Consider the following 18,889-nt stretch of genomic DNA (forward strand, 5'->3'; position numbering starts at 1 on the left):
ATTTTTTAAGATACCCCTTTTGTGCCATTACGAAATGATAAACTTCTCTTAATGCTCTCATCTGGCCACCTCCTGAGCCACATATCATTTTGAGATTATAGTAAGTTGTTTCAAATGTTTTCAGTTCATGCCGTGAAAATGAGGAAGTGTTTTTTTTTGACACGGTCATGCTGTGTGAATGAGGAAGTGGTTTTAGACAGTCATGTTGTGAAAAACAGGAACTATTCTGTGAGACAAGGTCTCGTGTTTATATTTTATCTCAGAACACGAACTGAAAACATTTGAATCAAAACCATTTTAAGTATGTTTTGTAAATGATTCATACAATCGCCCAGTTATTTTCCAAGCTGTCATTTCCTGTGGCCGCACCCAATGCTTAGGTAATTTCCTCGTCGTTGCCTTATAAGTGATTCACCAGACAAAGTTTGTCAGACGGGATTTTCATTTTTACAACTGAGACATGAGCGATCTTTCTTCCGATGAACAACACAAAGTTGGTAAGTTGGTTCCTCTTTGAACGATGAAGCAATCGACTTTAAATTAAATCAAGATAATTCTGATACATATATTTTTTCCCTGACAGGTCGTTGGAAGAACTGGAGTTTACATATCACGACGAGGTGCATGAAATGAATACTCTTATTGAAGAGATCAATGATTTTAGAAGAGAATTGAAAGACATTTATAATGAGTGGTACAAAGTCTTATCACGTCCTCTGATCTCGAAGGAATTAAACCAATGGTGAGACACGTGTGTGTGTGTGTCTCTCTCTGTCTGTCTTTCTACCTACCTCTCTCTGCTCTTATTGAAGAGGTCAATGATTTATAATGACTGGTCTCTGATCTCGAATGAATTAAATCAATGGTGAGACACGTATGTGTGTGTGTGTGTGTGCGTGTGCGTGTGTGTGTGTGTGTGTGTGTGTGTGTGTGTGTGTGTGTGTGTTGCTTTCCCTGTCTGTTTGTATCTCTCTCTGTCTGTCTCTTCATCTATACCCTTGACTTATTATTTTTTTTTTCAGCACTATCACACAACATCAGCTGTTGAAGCAATCTTGTACAACACATGATTTTCTGGAGGTAAATGTTTCTGAATTATTATTAATATCACTCTCTCTTTAGAATGTCGTCTTATGTTGGTTGCATCATTAGTTTGGACGCGGTTTTGACAGTACACTGGAATTCATTTTATTGACCTTGAAAGGATGACAGGCTCCTGGTGTGTTAATTCAGTGGTCAACGAGGCTTACTCATATTACCATGTAATTATCTTTATAAAACCTAATTATTATCCACCTTTTGTTTCAAAACAGAATATGGTGTCTGAGTTTCGAAATCACAAGACATCTGAAGAAGATTGCTGGGAAAGATTATACATTCTCGCAAATGAATATTTAATATTTTCAATATTAATAAATTATATTTGTTTTGTTTACAATTACTTGATTCTGAATTTCAAGAAGAGGATCAAGGGGGGTAGGTGCGCTCCCCCAATGACCCATCACCCCTCATCCCATCCCTCCCCTCCCCATGTGTGTGTGTGGGGAAGGGTGGGGGGTGGGATGAGGGAGGTGGTGGGTTAAAGGTGGGGGGCGCACAGGGGGGATGAGGGGGTGGGGCTTGTGTGGGCGGGGCTTGTGTGGGTGGGGTGTGTGTGGGAGGGCTTGTGTGGGCGGGGTGTGTGTGGGTGGGGCTTGTGTGGGCGGGGCTTGTGTGGGCGGGGCTTCGGTGGGAGGGGTTTATGTGGGTGGAGCTTGTGTGTGTGGAGCTTGTGTAGGCAGAGCGTATGTGGGCGGGGCTTGTGTGGGTGGGGCTTGTGTGGGTGGAGCTTGTGTGGGCGGGGCTTGTGTGGGTGGGGTGTGTGTGGGAGGGCTTGTGTGGGAGGGGTTTATGTGGGTGGAGCTTGTGTGTGTGGAGCTTATGTGGGAGGGGTGAATGTGGATGAGGCTTATGTGGATGAGGTTTCTGGGGATAAATGGATGGGTGGAGAGATGGGTGGATGGGTGGATGAGTGGAGCTTGTGTGGATGGGTGGATAATTTTTTAATTAAATAAACATGTTGTGTGTGGGGAACTAATTAACTAATCACTAATTATGTGAATATGATGAATATGGGTGGAGCTTGTGTGTGTGTGTGGAGCTTGTGTGGGGTGGAGTTTTTGTGTGGAGCTTGTGTGGAGCTTGTGTGTGGTGGGGTTTGTGTGGGGTTTGTGTGGGAGGGGCGTGTGTGGGCGGAGTCAAAAAGGGGCGGAGTCAAAAAATTTCAATTTATTGGAGCTTGTGAGGGGTTTGTGTGGAGCTTGTGTGGGGTTTCTGTGGGCGGGGCTTGTGTGGGGTTTGTGTGGGGGGAGTCAAAAAGGGGCGGAGTCAAAAAATTTCAATTTTTCTTTGTCTTTTGTAATTCCTGTGAATAAAATTAACCTAAAATCTCTTCCCCTTCCAAATCATATATTTTATAAGTCCAAGGAACCGTATCTATTACATCAACAATTTAAAAAAGCTCGTTGGTCCATCTTTTCATATAACCTTTTTCAAAATGAGATTTCCACCTATATATTCTTACGATATCACCAACTTTGAACTTAGGTTTTCTGACATTAATCTCTTTTTCATATTTTAATTTTGTAAATGTTTCTGATGGTTTCATATTTGTTGACGTGTGAATCGTGTCATTATACTTATCCACAATATCCTGAATAAAAGATGACCATTGTTGTGAACCGAGTTGTGTGAATTTTTTATATAGTCTCTCTTTTAAGGTACGATTAAAACGTTCAACAACAACTGCCTTCCCTTCATTAAAGGTACTGTATAATGTAATACTGTTATTTTTTAGAAAATTCATAAATGTCTTGTTATAAAACTCTCTACCCTCATCAGTCCACAATTTTTTAGGTTTTCTCTTACTTTTATTAAATATCTGTTGAAAAGCTAACATAAGAGTATTACCTGTTTTGTTTTTTAAAGGGACAACCCACGCATATCTACTCCTCAAATCAATAACGGTTAAAGCATACTTGTACCCCTTATCATTATTGAGTTCAATCAAATCAGCAGACCAGATATAATCAACTTCCTTGGAATAAACTTTCCTTCTCTGAAACTTTGTGAATATTGGTTTATGTAATTCATCAGCTAATTGCTCTTCAATCTTAATGATATCATTAGAGCTTACAAGTTTTTGAATTTCCAAGTCCAAGTTTCAATTTAGCACTGATCATCTTCTTCACAATGAACCGATCAACTTTTTCTCTCAAGGTTGGATTTTGTATCAGAGACAAATTATACAACATTTCTCTATCGGCTTCATGCTTTTCTTCCAACGTTGTGGTATTCCCATAATCAATATCGTGTCTCATGCACACTTCATCAACTCTATTGATAGGCTGACTCCAGGATTTAGGATTGTCTGCCTCATCTAATCTTTTATCCAAGTTTGTACCTGGACCACAGAAAGAATACCCTGGAAGATGTAATTCCCCTGGTATTCCAGTAGTTGTAAATTTACTTCCTGATAAAAACTTTTGTATATCTCCTCCGAGTTTGTGTTTGGAGATATATTGATTTTTTTTTTTTGAACCACACACCGAACATATACCTTTTTGTATAACCCTGTTATTTTTACTTTTAATATATGAAATATTTTTAGTATTAGTTTTCTTTTTACATTTGAGACAATAACTCATTTATTTATGTGAAAAATTCCTGCAGAGTGCAAAAACCTTTTTAGTTTCCAACATGCACATTTGAATCTTAATTTTTAAAACATAAAGAATCCTTAGAAATGCCTTCACTCTCTCCTCCATTTATTTAAGAAAAAAAATAAAAATGAAAAACTTGAATTAAAATGAATAGCTTGTCGATGATAGTCTTGAAGAAAATATTGCAAATAGACTTGGCAATTCTTTGTTTTCCTCCTCAGTGGGTTGAGTTATTTTCTGTAATACCACCAATCTTTTTTGAATCTCACTGGTTTCCATATTTTGATATTTATTTTGTCTCGCTCTTTCCTCCTTCTCCTCCCTTTCTCTCTTCTCCCTTTCATCCCTCTCTCTCTTCTCTCTTTCCTCCCTCTCTCTTCTCTCTTTCCTCCTTCTCTTTCTTCTCCCTCTCCTCCTTCTCTCTCTTCTCCTTTTCCTCCTCTTCCCTCTCTTCTTCAACTCCTTCCTCATCCCTTACTAACCTTGAATCGCTTACACCCCATAGAATATTATACATATATTCATCAGGATTTCTTGTTATTCCTGTATCCAAAATAATTTTTTTTACAACAGGAAACCAATAAAATTTCTTTTGAATTTCTAAAAGAGCCTTACCTTTTCTTAACTTTATAATTTTTTCATTATTTAACATTCTAATTAAATCTGAAGTTGTCGGTTTATCAACATCAGCATAATGCCAATCTTTTATTGAAAATACCTCATTCTTATGTTGTAGAACATATTTATTAAAATACCGAATACCCTTTTCTTGAAGGTATGCTTGGACACAGAAATGATAATTTTCTTGAAGCCTTCTTGCTGTCATTTATGTATTAGAAATATATGTTAGAATAATATTATGGCACGAAACACCTCCCCATCTTCCCATAGTTAAATCATTTTGTATTTCCTTACTTATTATATATAATCCTGTTTTTTCTGTTTTCATGAGATAAACAAGAGCAAAACCATTATTATATTTACCCTTATTAAATTCTTTTATTTGTTGTTTACTAATCGTGGCCCCACAAAACTCATTCTCGATACCAAGTGGATAATATTCTTCCTTAGGAGACTGATTTAATTGTTCCAGGTCTTCGAGGTTAATTTTAAATGACCAATTATACCCTAAATCATTCATATCATACCCCCATTGTTCTATTCTCATACAAACGATACGCCCTTCTTTATAAAAAATTATTTTAATTCGAACTGTGAATTCTGTATGACCTGGAGATAATATCAACACTTCTGTATCTTTGGAATACACGGCCATTTTATTTAAGGATATATATTGTGATAAATCGCTTAATCTCACCAAGTCATTCGCGTCAGTCGGGCTTGGATAATTTTTTAATTTATAAGCATTTTTCATGTTAATATTTTTGGTTATATTATATTTATGTCGTTCAGCCTGTGCCTTTGTGTAATAATTTGATAAATCAATATCCAGTTCTTGAGATACACCAAAGATAGAACCATCTTTACCAACATAAGTCATTTATATTAGATTAAAAATAATATCATAAAATTTTTTATTTTTGTTGAGTTGAAATAACACATATAGACATAATTGACCACAACACTTGGAATTTAATTCTTGGACTTGAAATGTTTGATAAACACCATTCTGTAAGAATTTTATGACTTCAACAGGTGGTGGAAGACCAAAACTATCAAAATAATATTTGTCTTGACTATTAAAAATACAAACCCAATGAGAACCGTTCCCATTATTATCTTCTAAGTTCATAATAATATTCTTTGTATGTTTAGGCACATTTGTTAATTCATCTCTCATACAAATAACCACATTATGAATTTTTAATTTCTTACAATATTTAACAAGTTGTAAATTTGATGTTGTATTCTTTCCAAATTCTTTCAACCACTCATCAATGCTCATTTATTTATTAGAAAGATATAATCCATTACCTCTTTTAGTTAATTTTACACCTGCTTGTGCTATAGAAGAAAGCATATCTCCAACTAACAATCTCGCTTTATCAGGCAGACCTTCAAGTTTTTCAGCAAAATCTACAATTACACCACTTCCACTAATTTGTTTCTCCAACTCTTTGTTATGTCTTTCCAATTCTTTTTGAGCCTGGAGTTGAGCCTTCCTTTCGTTGGCAGTTTTCACCGCTGTTGAAATACCACCAGTCAATGCTCCAACCGCACTTAAACCAGCAAATAAAGGAATTAGAAATGGGAGAAATCCTCCACTCGTCTCTCTTATTGAATATTTTTTCAACATTGGTTTTGTCATTTTAATTTTAAGTGAGCCAGTGTCATTCAAGATTTTAACCTGTTCTCTTGTGAGTAAAACATCAATTCTTACTGCTGCTTTTCTCTGAATTGTATTGACGTTAATCGTACAAGGCTTTTGATTTTGAACACAAGATGATAGTTTATGAAGATTGATTTGATTAACATATACCCCAGTTGGTACTTTGCCACTCATTTATTTAACAAAAAATTATGTGAGACTAATCATCACACCATTATCTGTATTAATCTGCAATTCTGTTTCTTCCAAAAGCAAACAATATGCATCAACTTCTTCACTCTCTCCTCTTTCAATGGATAGGGAAGTATCCACTCGATTAGACTTTATAGTTTCCTTTTGAGCGCTCAGGTCAAACGCATAGATTGTATACAAACTTTTAAATGCTGTCATATCCAAAATAGGTTCTTTATTTCCATTACTTTCACACACCTTTTGGTAAGACTTGTATGCTTCAGCAAAATCATTTTTTCCCAATTAATTTCCAATCTATCTCGTGGATAAAATGTTCCATCTAGAGAAATGCGAAGTTGTTTCACCTTATCATTATCACTCAATGCATTATTCTTATCAGTCGCAGTATCACCATCTGGCTTTTTAAAAATGATCCACAGATATCGTGGCTTTCCTTCCAGAACACCCAAATTCCACGTGTAAGTAGTTTGGTTGAGTTTAACGTGTTGACATCTTCTTTTGAGGTATGATACACTGAGTGGTTTCTTTGAGTTAAGTCTTCGATTCAACATCTCTTCTGTTTTAAGATTAGGAGTATATTCACTGATATACCAACTCATCTCCTCAATTACAAATTTATTCTGTTCACCAAAAGCACTACCAACACCAAAAAGCAATCTATTTTCATTATCATTCCTTTGTAGTTGAAATCTAATTTTAAGACCATACAGAACTTTATCATGATCACAAAATCCAAATATACCTTTAAGAGGAACTGCCACAGTAAAACTATTTTCTGCTTTTGCATCATCATTATACGCTCCTTTCCTTTGAATATATCCAGGGTCTGTGTTTGTTCCCGTTGACATATCAGGAATAAAACCTTCGACAGACCCCTTTCCCATTCTATCACTGAATGTATAGAGTGTAAATTTCATCATTTCAGATACAGCAGAGACATAATCAACCGCTTCAACTTCTTGTGTTCCAATATACAAACGCACACTATCAAACATTTTCCAGAAGAAATCATTTACAAGTGTAGCGTTTGTGTTAGTCGCAGCCTTAGTTAATTTAAATTTACACAACAAGAAACTTTCGGAGAGATTCAAATAGGTTTGTTGATTATTTATTTCAAAACTTTTTGTACCATTCGTATTCCAGTCTGTTCCAGTTATTGCATTTACCTTGAAGTAATCTTCTTTTTTAGTGGAGTTTGAGATAATAATAGTATCATCCAAATCATAGATACCATCAATTGCTTCCATACTTGTATTTATTTAGGAAAAAAGATGTTAAAACTTTTGAAACCCTGATCCAAGTATTTGAATTATTTTCTGTCGTTCTTGGGGGGACAACTGAGTTTTACCTCTCTTAATTTCTTTTATTGCTTGTAATTTATGAGATTCCTTCTGAGCATCTTTTATACTCTTTACAGCACCTGCTACATTTCCCACAGCAGAAGCAGTTGAACCAATTAGATCTTTATGTTTAAGAATAGTTGAACCAATACCCATTAGAGTATCAATTATCCCATCTCCTCTAAATTGATGTCCAACACCCCTTTGTCTCTTAGGTTTATAGTATCCTCTACCAAGATACATACCTTCACCCTTGTAGTATGGAGAAAGGAACATCCCATCCCCTGTAATTATTTTATATTTTCCCAACTCGTGTTTCCTCACAATAACCATCGTATTTATTTATTGAAAAACTTCACGTAGGTGAATTCTGATGGATATAACTTCTCCATTAAAAGAAATCACACGATTATCTTGGTCGGTTATCCTAAAATTTACTCTGTGTATGGTTTTTCCTGACACAGATAGATAAACCAAATTTTTGGGTTCCATATTGAATTTATAACCAATTGGGGTTGAGTATGCGCTGAATGAAAATATTGTATTTGTTTTTTTCCCATCATTATAAGCACCATCAATCAAATCACAGTGAATTAACACTGAATTTATTCCTGAGGATATTTGAATAACATTATCACTGTAAAACGTCCCATTAGTTTTAATCTTTTTTGAGGAGAAACCCAATAACTCTCTAAATGAATTATCAATTGTGAAATCAACCTTGTAGTTATTTTTAACTTTAATCGTTGATTTTGAAGTATGTTTTTGAATGTTTATAACAATATTTTTTGGTTCATCACCCTGTTCTTTCATAAGACGAGCAATTTCGGAAGATATTTGAGAAATCTCATATGCTCCGGGTGAGACTGTTATCGTTTTGTATCCACTTCCCGGATTATAACTAAACTTGTCATTTTTCTCGGTTATATTAAATAAGGTATTATAAGTTTCCATGGACAATAAAGATGCCTCATATTCTTTTGTTGTGTCAAGTTGTAGTGGTTATGGGAATGAAGATGTGTGGTCGCTTGTTGTGAAATTGAAACTAAGGATTGTGCTTCTCATCTTATTTAATATGAGATAAAATGTCTTTATATTGATATTTATTAATTATTTTCATGTTCATCAACTGGTCTAAAATGGCTGATGCTTCTTAAAACAATTGTTATTTCCAGCCTTCTTACTGCCTAACAACAATAACAGTCTATTAACTAATTGCGATGGGTCATTTGGAAGAAAACTAACACCTGAACCAAGGATACTTAAAGCCTGAATAATGTGTTTCTCCTTCTCATTCTTCCTACTTTTACCAGAAAGAATAACCTTATAATTTAGAGTGTTCAGCAGATCAATATATACTCTATCATCATTATTTTCCATATCCAATGGTTTATCAATATACTTTGATTCATCCCTCATAGTTGAACCTTGTCTTCCATCTTTTGTGAGAAGAAACATTAATCTCAGAGTTAGTTTAACAGGGGGTTGAGCAGAACCCAAGAACCTTAATTCATCATTAAATATCAATACCTTTTCTTGAACAAGATGAAATATTGCTGGTTGTTCTGTTGGAATGAGTCCTGCTTTGGTTTTTGAATCCGCTGAATATTCATTGTTTTGAACAGCATTCACAATATAATCAGGGGGTTGATTAATCTCTTCCAGTTGTTGAAATAATTCTTCATCATGATATTCTAATTCTCCAATATGCTCTAATTCTTCCTCCGTCATTTGACTGAAATCTTTTAACATTTGGAGCTTTCTGGGAGTATATTTTATTGTGGGAACTGTGGAAACATCTTTCATTTTTTCTTGGGAAGTTTTTAAAAGTGGTTTAAAAAATTTCTCTTGTTTTCTTTCAAATGCTTCTTTGCCCGTTAGTTTCTGTCTGCGTTTCTTCTTTATGTCTTCCTGTTGTTTTACAACTTTTGAAACCAACTCTTGATGTTCCTTAAATCTTCTTGCTCTTTCTTTTGCATCCATTTATTTATTGTAAAATATCATTTAATGAATTGTAAAGATCAACAGGGAAATTTTCCTTTTCTTCATCATTCAAGTAGATGTGTTCAAATAAATCCTTTTCTTTAAATATTTCATCAAATTCTTTATTAACATTAATGCGAGTTGTAATTTCTTCTTCACTAATCCTTGCATCTCTGCTTTTCATACGTTTGCGTTGAGTTTCTTCATCAACATCAAAACCGAATGATAAAATCTTCACTCCACTCAGATGTTTAATAATTTGTCTCGTTCCTTCTGGATTAGTTTCTAATATCCCAACATCACCAGATTTTAGTTTCCTTAACTCACTCTTACAATGTGAATATTTTGTTGTACCAAGAGAAACCTCCTCAAACATTTGACCTTCATTCCTCAATCGCATATGTTCCTCCACTGAAATATAGTGATAATCTTCACCTTTTACTTCTTCAGGTCTTATTGCTCTAGTTGTTGTTGATACAATGCGTATCACGGGGTGTTTTTCAAGTAAATTTACAATATTCTCATTTGTACTACACAAGAACCTTGATTTATGAAAGTTTTTTTCCAGAAGCAGATTTACCCACAAGATTTACAATAATAGTTGTCATTTATATATGTAATTGTTTATAAAACAAAAAATATATCCCTTAATATCTCATCTTGTTTCACAACAATATATTTATATTTTTCAGTCATGTGCTTCATGTAATCCTCAAATTTCTTTTTACTACATAATGTAGAACAATTATCTCTCCAAAAATTATTGATATCTATTGAATTTAACTTGAATAAAATAAAAGTATTAGCATTGTTTCTGATGGAACGACGAGGAAGTTGAAAGTACGATTGACTAAGATAAATACAATTACAAGAAGAATGTCTCCCTCTTGTGTAGTAGCTGTCCATTACCGTTTGGTTTCTCTCATTAACACAATCATCAAAGATAACGAGGTTCTTTTTGATTTATCCAAATCTTGGGGAGACGGTATATCATCCGTATTATCACTAAGAATACAAGTTATAGGATTCGATTTCTTTTTACATCTCTGTGTATCACAAAATAGTTGAATTATATCTTCAATGTTATAATCATTTAGGTTTTTTTGACGTTTAAATAAACCGATTATATCTTCTTTTTGAAGACCAGCATTAAAACCTTGTGAGAGTAGTTGATACTCTGGTTGAAAACTCGACTTTGTGAAAATTATTAAATTATCATAATCTAAAAAGTTGGGAGTGAGGAGCATTTTTAAAAGTAAGCAGGTTTTTCCACATCCACTTGAACCAACTATGAGACATCTTAATGAATTTGGGAGATTTTTATGGTTGTTAAATTTTATCTTATTTTCCCAAATGGGTAAAAAATCATTCATTTATATATTTGGAAAACAGGTTATTTAATTTATTATTGGCTTTTTTAGAAACTCTATATTTTATCCTAAGTTCAGGTTTAATTTCAAGATAATCCATTATTTTATTTATACAATATCTTGTGTTGATATTTCCCTGAAAATTACATCCATGAATAATATATAACAACAATCCTTTGAACATTTCTCTTATACGTTCAGTTTCTTCCCTTGTAAGGAAAGGTGTGTTATCACCCTCATACTTTACATTCATTTCTCCAATCAATCTTGCAAAGTAATTCATTTTTGGTGTAAATCTAAAAGAATTATTTTCCTTTTTATATTTTTTATTATCATTAATTAGAAGATAATCACAGAATATACATTGTTTATAAGCTTTTGACTCTGTGTTTAATCCCCGTCTTTCACACGCAGGACAATTCTCAAATTTGTCATATGGAGAATCAGGAAATTCTAGCATATTTATAAAGTAAAACTTTACTTAAACTGAAATTCATCTATACTTTCAGTTGTATATTGGCTCATATTTAATAATATTACCACCGATATCGATATACTTTTTTTCATTATCAGATTCAACGACAACATTTTTTATATTAAAGGTAATTTTAAAATGATCGTTAACTACTATTGAACGAAATGTCATTTCACCTGATATATTAACATCCTTTATTTCATCAGGATTTACATCTTTAGGGTTGTTGAAAAAAATACAAATTTCTCCTTGCATATTACAGATGGTCTTATCTTTTCTTTCTAAAGCTTCATCCATAAGGTTTTTGTTTTTTGATACTTTTTCTTGTTTCATTGCTTTTTCTAGTTTTGAATATATTACCAGAAGGAGAGGAGAAACTTTTGTTAGAGATACTTTAATTGATGTTCTACCAGGTATACTAAAAGCCCTTCCACTGAAGGAAATTGAAGAACTCATATTATTTACCATAATAGTTTTTATCCAATAGTTGTTATATTTATCTTTGTTCAATTTTACATCCTTGACATATTTCTCAGTATCTTTAACAAATGAAGAGATTGATTGAAACTTGTCTTTTGTGTCTTGAAACATTGTATTTATTAAGTGAAAAAGTTGGAGGATAAAATGGTTTTAAGCACAGATTCACCTATAAATTAAACGAAATTTTCATCAAGAAAATTTTAGTTTAAGCAAAGTTTTATTATATAAATATGGTGAATACAACGTACTGCGATGTTTGTAATCACAAATAAAAACATTATAGAAAACACCTCCGAACCAACAAACACACATTTAATCTATTTCATCAAATATCTCCTCTTGAGTTGGAAAGAAAACATTGTGATATCTGTTCAAAGGATGTTTTGAAGAGTAGTTATAATAAACATCTTCAATCACAAAAACACAAGAAAAATGAGTTTAAAGTAAAGGGAGACTATTATATTGAAAACACTGATGGGGCATTTAAAGGGCATATAAAAATAAGGATTTTTCAATTTGGAGAACCCGGTCCATCATCAATAGCTGAATCAATTGAAATAGTGAAACCCGATGTTGAAAAATTTATTAAAAAGACATTAAAAGAAATGAAAACTTTAAAGTTTTATATGGGAGTGAAAATGAATATGAAAAGACAAGATGAAGAACATACTCCTTATATGAGAACAGATCTTCATTTTATAACATCATTTCAAGATTTTTTGAATAGTGGGGTTTATGAAGAACTATCAAGACAAGAGGAGGATGTTGATAATACAGTGGTAGGAAGTGGATTCAATATTAAAAAAATCATCTTTTTAGATATACACATTCTAAAATCAAACCCTCTTAAAGCTTCTTCTTATATTGAATTACCAAAAGAAATAAAACGAAAGAAGGCAGTTGTTAATATTAAGAATAATGAAAATAAATGTTTTCTCTGGTCTGTTCTTGCCCACTTACATCCACCAAAATGTAATTCAGAAAGAGTAAAACAATATATGAAATATGAGAATACCTTGGACATTAAAGATTTTAAATTCCCAATGCCACTAACAGATATTCCTAAATTTGAGAAAAAGAATAATCTTTCTATTAATGTATATGGATTAACGGATACAAACAAAGTTCAAATATTAAAAATTTCAAACAACTATAAAAATGAAGAAACACACATTGACCTTTTATATTTTAGTGTTGGAAAGAATTCACATTACACATACATCAATAATTTATCAAGATTAATCTCTTCTCAGGTATTCAGAACAGCAAACAAAATATATCTTTGTCAGCGATGTCTTAATTCATTTCATACAAAAGAACGATTAGAACAACATTCAAAATATTGTAGTAATCATAAATCAGCTGTAATTACAATGCCTAAACCTGGTGAAAAGATTTCTTTTGAAGATTATAATAAATCTATCATGCACCCATTTGTGATATACGCTGATTTTGAGTGTATCCTTAAAAAGATTAATACTGCTTCTCCTAATCCAAAAGAATCATAAACAAATAAATATCAAAAACATATTCCTTGTGGTTTCTGTTATTATATCAAATCATCTGTTGGAGAAAAGTATAACAAACTTGAACATTATCGTGGAAAAAAAGCTTCACAAGAGTTTGTAAAACGATTAGAAAAGGATTGTATAAGACTCACTAAATTAATGAAAGAAACAAATGAACCGATGAAATTAACCAAAGAAGAAAAATTAGAATTTAGAAAGAACAATATCTGTCATATTTGTGAGGGGGAAATTAAGGAGTCTAAAGTTAGGGATCATTGTCATCTTACTGGTAAATATAGAGGTCCCGCTCATTCCTGTTGTAATCTTAATTATAAATTACCTTCTTTTATTCCAGTCTTTCTTCACAACAGTGCCAACTATGATACACATCTATTTATAAATGAACTTTCAAAAACACCAGGGAATATTTCTGCCATAACAAACACAAGTCAAAAGTATATTTCATTTACAAAAATGATATTCACAAAACCTTTAACTCGTATTAGGTTTCTAGATTCTTACAAGTTTATGGGAACACCACTAGCCTACCTCGCATCAAATCTAAGCTCCACGGACTCTTTTCCAAATCTTAATTCATTCTTTCCAAAAGAGGAAATTCTCACTAAAGAGGAAATTCAGATTAAAGAGAGAATTCAAAGTAAAGAGGAAATTCTAATTAATGAGGAAATTAATGAAGAAATTCTAACTGAAGATGAAATTCTAATTATAAAGAAAATTCGAACAATGAATGAAATTCTAACTAAAGAGGAAATTCTGATTAAAGAAGGAATTCTTACGAGAGAGGAAATTCAAACAAGGAATGAAATTCAAAGTAAAGAGAAAATTCTTACAAGTAAGGGAATTTATCCTTATGATTATATGGATTCATTTATGAGATTTAAAGAAACACAACTTCCTTCAAAAGAAAGTTTCTATAATAACCTTTATGAAGAAGAGATAAGTGATAAGGAATATAAACACGCACAAGAAATATGGAAAATATTTAAGATAAAGAACCTTGGAGAATATCATGATTTATATCTAAAAACAGATGTTTTATTGTTAGCTGATGTGTTTGAAGCTTTTAGATCACTCTGTCATAATAAAAATTGTTATGGATTAGATCCTGCCCACTATTTCACAGCTCCTGGTTTAGCTTGGAGTGCAATGTTGAAAATGACAAAACAAGATATAGATTTAATCAGTGATGTTGATATGCTTTTGATGATTGAGAAGTCCAAGAGAGGTGGAATATCACAAGTATGTTCAAAAAGATATGCTAAAGCAAATAATAAATATCTTCCAAATTATGATAGTGAAAAAGATAGTAATTATTTGATGTATTTTGATGCTAATAATTTGTATGGATGGGCAATATCTCAATCTCTGCCTTATGGTAAATTAGAGTGGGTGGAAGAAAAGGATTATGAAAAGGCTTTGATGAATATTGTTATTTCTTCTCAAGAGGAATTGAATGACGAAGAAGAAGGTTATTATTTTGAAGTTGATTTGAGGTACCCGAGTGATCTTCATAATAAGCATAAAGATCTTCCTTTTGCATGTGAGAAAGAAACCCCAAAGAAAGAATGGTTAAGTGATTATCATAAAAGTTTTAATATTAAAGGTAAATCAACAGAAAAGTTATTAACAACATTCTATGATAAAGAGGGATATGTTTTGCATCAGAGAAGCTTAAAACAGTTTTTGAGAGAAGGATTGAGAGTAGCTAAAATTCATAGAGTTTTAAAATTTAAACAAAGTCCTTGGGTGAAAAAGTATATTCAATTCAATACAGATATGAGAGCAAATACAAAAGTAAAATTTGAAGGGGACTTTTATAAATTAATGAATAATGCTGTATTTGGAAAGACTATGGAAAATGTTAGAAACAGGCAAAACATTAGATTCGCAACATCTTGGAAAGAAGCTTCAAGATTGATAAATAAACCAAGTTTTGAGAGAGAAGAGGTTTTTTTCAGAGAACTTTTCTGCAATTCATATGAAAAAGGAAAGTATTGTAATGGATAAACCAATTTATATTGGAACAGCAGTTCTTGATTTATCAAAGATATTGATGTATGATTATTTGTATAATGACTTAAAGAAAGAGTATGGTGAAAATGTTTCATTGTTGTATATGGACACTGATAGTTTTATCCTAGATATAAAAACTGATGATGTTTATAAAGATATGAAGAAAAATGTTGGAGTATATGATACAAGTAATTTCAGCAAGAAGAGTGAGTTATTTTCCAAAAAGAATGAAAAGGTTATTGGTAAGTTTAAGGATGAGTTGGGTGGAAAAGTAATGAGTGAGTTTATTGGATTGAGAGCAAAGGCATATGCTTATAAGTATGGTGATCAGATTGATAAGAGGTTAAAGGGAATAAAGAAATATGTAATAAAGAAATCAATAACTTTTAGAAATTATTATAATTGTTTGATGAATAAGAAAGAAGAATATAGGAAAATGAATACAATAAGAAGTTATAAACATAACATATATAGTGAAGAAGTAAATAAAAAGGCATTAGGAGCCTTTGATGATAAGAGATTTATTTTAGATAATGGAATAGATTGTGTTCCATATGGATATTGTATGATAGAGTGTATAAAATAGATTGCGTTTTAACGATGGGAAGATGGGTTAGGGTTTTTTTAAGGGCTTCCGCCGCGTTTTTTCGCAATATATAAATGGTTAAACCAAGTATTAATCAAACTAAAGAGTGGAGAAAATCTCAGTCTTGGTATATAAATGGAAAACATAATGAATGTGAAAAATATCAAATAAGTCTTATTGAAAAAATAACTAAAACAAAGGTAAATAAAACAAATAAGCGAATCAATTTAAAAACTAGTAAGTTAGAGGATGTAAAGAAAAAAATGAATATCCTTGAATGGACTGAAAACTTTGATGGTTATCAATTGAACAATGAAAAAACAATTTACTATAATCTCAAAATGATATGTGGCTCAGGAGGTGGTCAAACAAGAGCATTAAGAGAAGTTTATCATTTCGTAATGGCACAAAAGGGGTATTTAAAAAATATAAAGATTCAAATGTTTTGTTTGTCAATATTTTAGATGGGGATTATTGTGCAAAGAAAATTAAACTATTGAAGGAATTTGAGAATGAACAAATGTTTATAGGTTCAATGAGTGAGCTGTTCAACCTCCAGGTTAAAAGGGGAGACAAATAAATATACCTTGGGATAGCCTGGTGTTGGCTTGCTTGCTTACATCGTGAACTTGCTGTGGTTGCTTCAATGTACAACGAAGGCCTGGAGTTCCACACTGCGAGTCCTCTGCAACATGTGTTCAATGGTGCGGATGGGGGCTCATGCTGCCACCGCAACTGCATCCAACGTGCACACCTCGCTTGGTGAAATCAAACCTGATTGCACAAACTGCTGCTGGGAGGCCCCAGGCTCTGTTGGGGCTGGATCTCTGTTCACCTCTCAAGTCCTTTTTGTCTCCTTCAACCCAGTGTCAGGCCCAAGCTCGTACTTGCCAACATCTACCTTCTCCTCAGCTCAAGGAGTGCTTCGACCGTTTCCTGTTGGGTGCTGCTAAATGGAAACGCGCTCATTTTCTGATATGAGCACTCGCTGCCATTGTTGATTGAACTTGAGTAATGGATATCTTTTCTCCTTCAGGAATGGGACATGGTAATCATGTGTAATATAATTATTCAAATTTTCCTTAAAAGGAAAAAACGGGGGAGTGTGGGGGAAAAAATTATATCAATGTATTCTAAATTGTAACAAATGGAGTTTTAGAAATTTAAATTTTATGCTATAAGTCGAATTGGCTGTCCTTTTTCGCCAAGAGTCTTTTGCCCTAAATGTTGATAAAATGCCTTGTTCTGGAGCGGTGTGACCTGGGCTGATAACAGCAAACCTTTGCCTTGAAATGTACGGCGTGCACTTCTCACCTCAAAAACACGTATGCAGTTTGAATTGGCAGCCCCCACCACTCTCCCATGCAAGTATAAAATGCTTTGAAATGTAAAATTGTTTTCGTGCAAGCACGTGAGGATGTATGGCATCTCAGTGGCTTGTACTCCTTGGGACTGACCAAGTACCAAGTAATAATAAAACTCTCTGATGGAATGTACTTAAGCTGTGGAAAGTGAATTAATCGGGTTGGTTTTATGGTTAACGAAAAAGTAAGATAAATAAAATAGAACCAAATAATATTGCAACAAATGGGGGTTCTGTTTGTTCATTGAACGAAGTGTACGAGGGATGCATTTAAAACCGAATCGGCTCGACGTTAAGCCCTGACGTTAAATAGGATTCCACAATCAACCAGGAAGAATCCTTCAACGATCACAACGGGGTGGGTGAAAAATCCACAACAGGAGCGAATGACTGCGAGAATGGACGGTTCGAGGTCACGTGCAGTGATGCGCCAAATCTCAGATCCTTGGTCAGAGTCCAAGTCTCGCATCCATAGAGCAAGACTGGAAGCACCAAGGACCTGAAGACTTGGACTTTCGTCCTTCCGCACAGGTACCAGCAGCGCCACACCCCATTATCCAGTGAATCCATGACTCCCCAGGCCCGACCCAGACGTGTATTGATCTCTGACTCACAGCCAGCAGAGACATGAATATCACTGCCAAGGTAAGTGAATCTTTCCACAACCTCAACATCCTCACCACAAACAGCACAGACAGGACAGCAGCATCCAAGATGTCATTGAAAGCCTGGATCTTAGTAGCCCACAGTGGTCACCTATAAAAGGACAGCAGGACTGCCTTGTTGGCAGTTGGTGAGAGATCCTGATCGGAGTTGGTGAGAGATTCTGCTGACGGATGGGGACAGCAGCAACAGCAGTTGGTGACTGTTAGACTGTTCCTGCTGGTTCTGCTCGGTACCTGACTATTGGCATATGTGATTCTTGGACACCTGGTTCTTGGTGATGACGTGACGTCGATTGGTGTTCAAGCCTGTTTGCGGGTGGGTGCACAGCGAGGCAGGGAGCTGGCAGCAGAAACGAGCTGGGCTGTGGAGAGCTCATTTGGAGAGGTAGACCAAGGCACACACACATTTTGGTTTATTTTAGTAGACACACGACGACTTCTGCCTTGGAAGCCGAGACCGGATTTCTTTTCCCCCTGAATCGTCTGATGTAGTCAGGTTCCTTGTGTAATTTCGTTGGAATGTTTTGGAGAGTAGCAAACCTATAGATTTTTGAGAAGTTTAAAATCTATTTAAATAAAAAAATGATGTTTCACATTTTTTCAACTTTTGGAAAGGTCGTTTTGGGGTGAAAAACGCTTTTTTTTGAATTCCAATTTTAAAAAATCTTAAACAATACAAAATAACCAACTGATGATGGATTACTGTTAAATGGATAAAATGGATTGTATAAGATAATAAAATGTTGCATTTTGACTGTCGGTTGCCATGGAAACAGCATTTTTGGAGTGGAATTGCCATTTTTAATATATATATATATATTTTTTAAATTATATTTTCCATTGGATGGCCTAAATAATTATTAAATATAGTGACCATGACCAACTTATACACAAGTATTATG

At 33.7% G+C, this 18,889-nt stretch overlaps 1 protein-coding gene across 1 annotated transcript in view; it reads left to right on the forward strand.

Moving 5' to 3' along the window:
• The window catches only part of LOC147013547 (uncharacterized), a 59,212-nt gene extending 57,942 nt beyond the window's left edge, over window positions 1-1,270 (forward strand). The window contains exons 3-4 of the mRNA XM_085855433.1: window positions 584-742; window positions 1,023-1,270. Coding sequence (XP_085711559.1) covers window positions 584-742; window positions 1,023-1,122 — 259 coding nt within the window. The 3' untranslated portion in view covers window positions 1,123-1,270. The remainder of the gene's footprint in view (window positions 1-583; window positions 743-1,022) is intronic.
• The last annotated feature ends 17,619 nt before the right edge of the window (window positions 1,271-18,889 follow it).

This window comes from Eptatretus burgeri, chromosome 14, assembly GCF_056783735.1.
Source record: "Eptatretus burgeri isolate ZD-2024b chromosome 14, Ebu_testis_v1, whole genome shotgun sequence".
Classification (NCBI taxonomy): domain Eukaryota; kingdom Metazoa; phylum Chordata; class Myxini; order Myxiniformes; family Myxinidae; genus Eptatretus; species Eptatretus burgeri.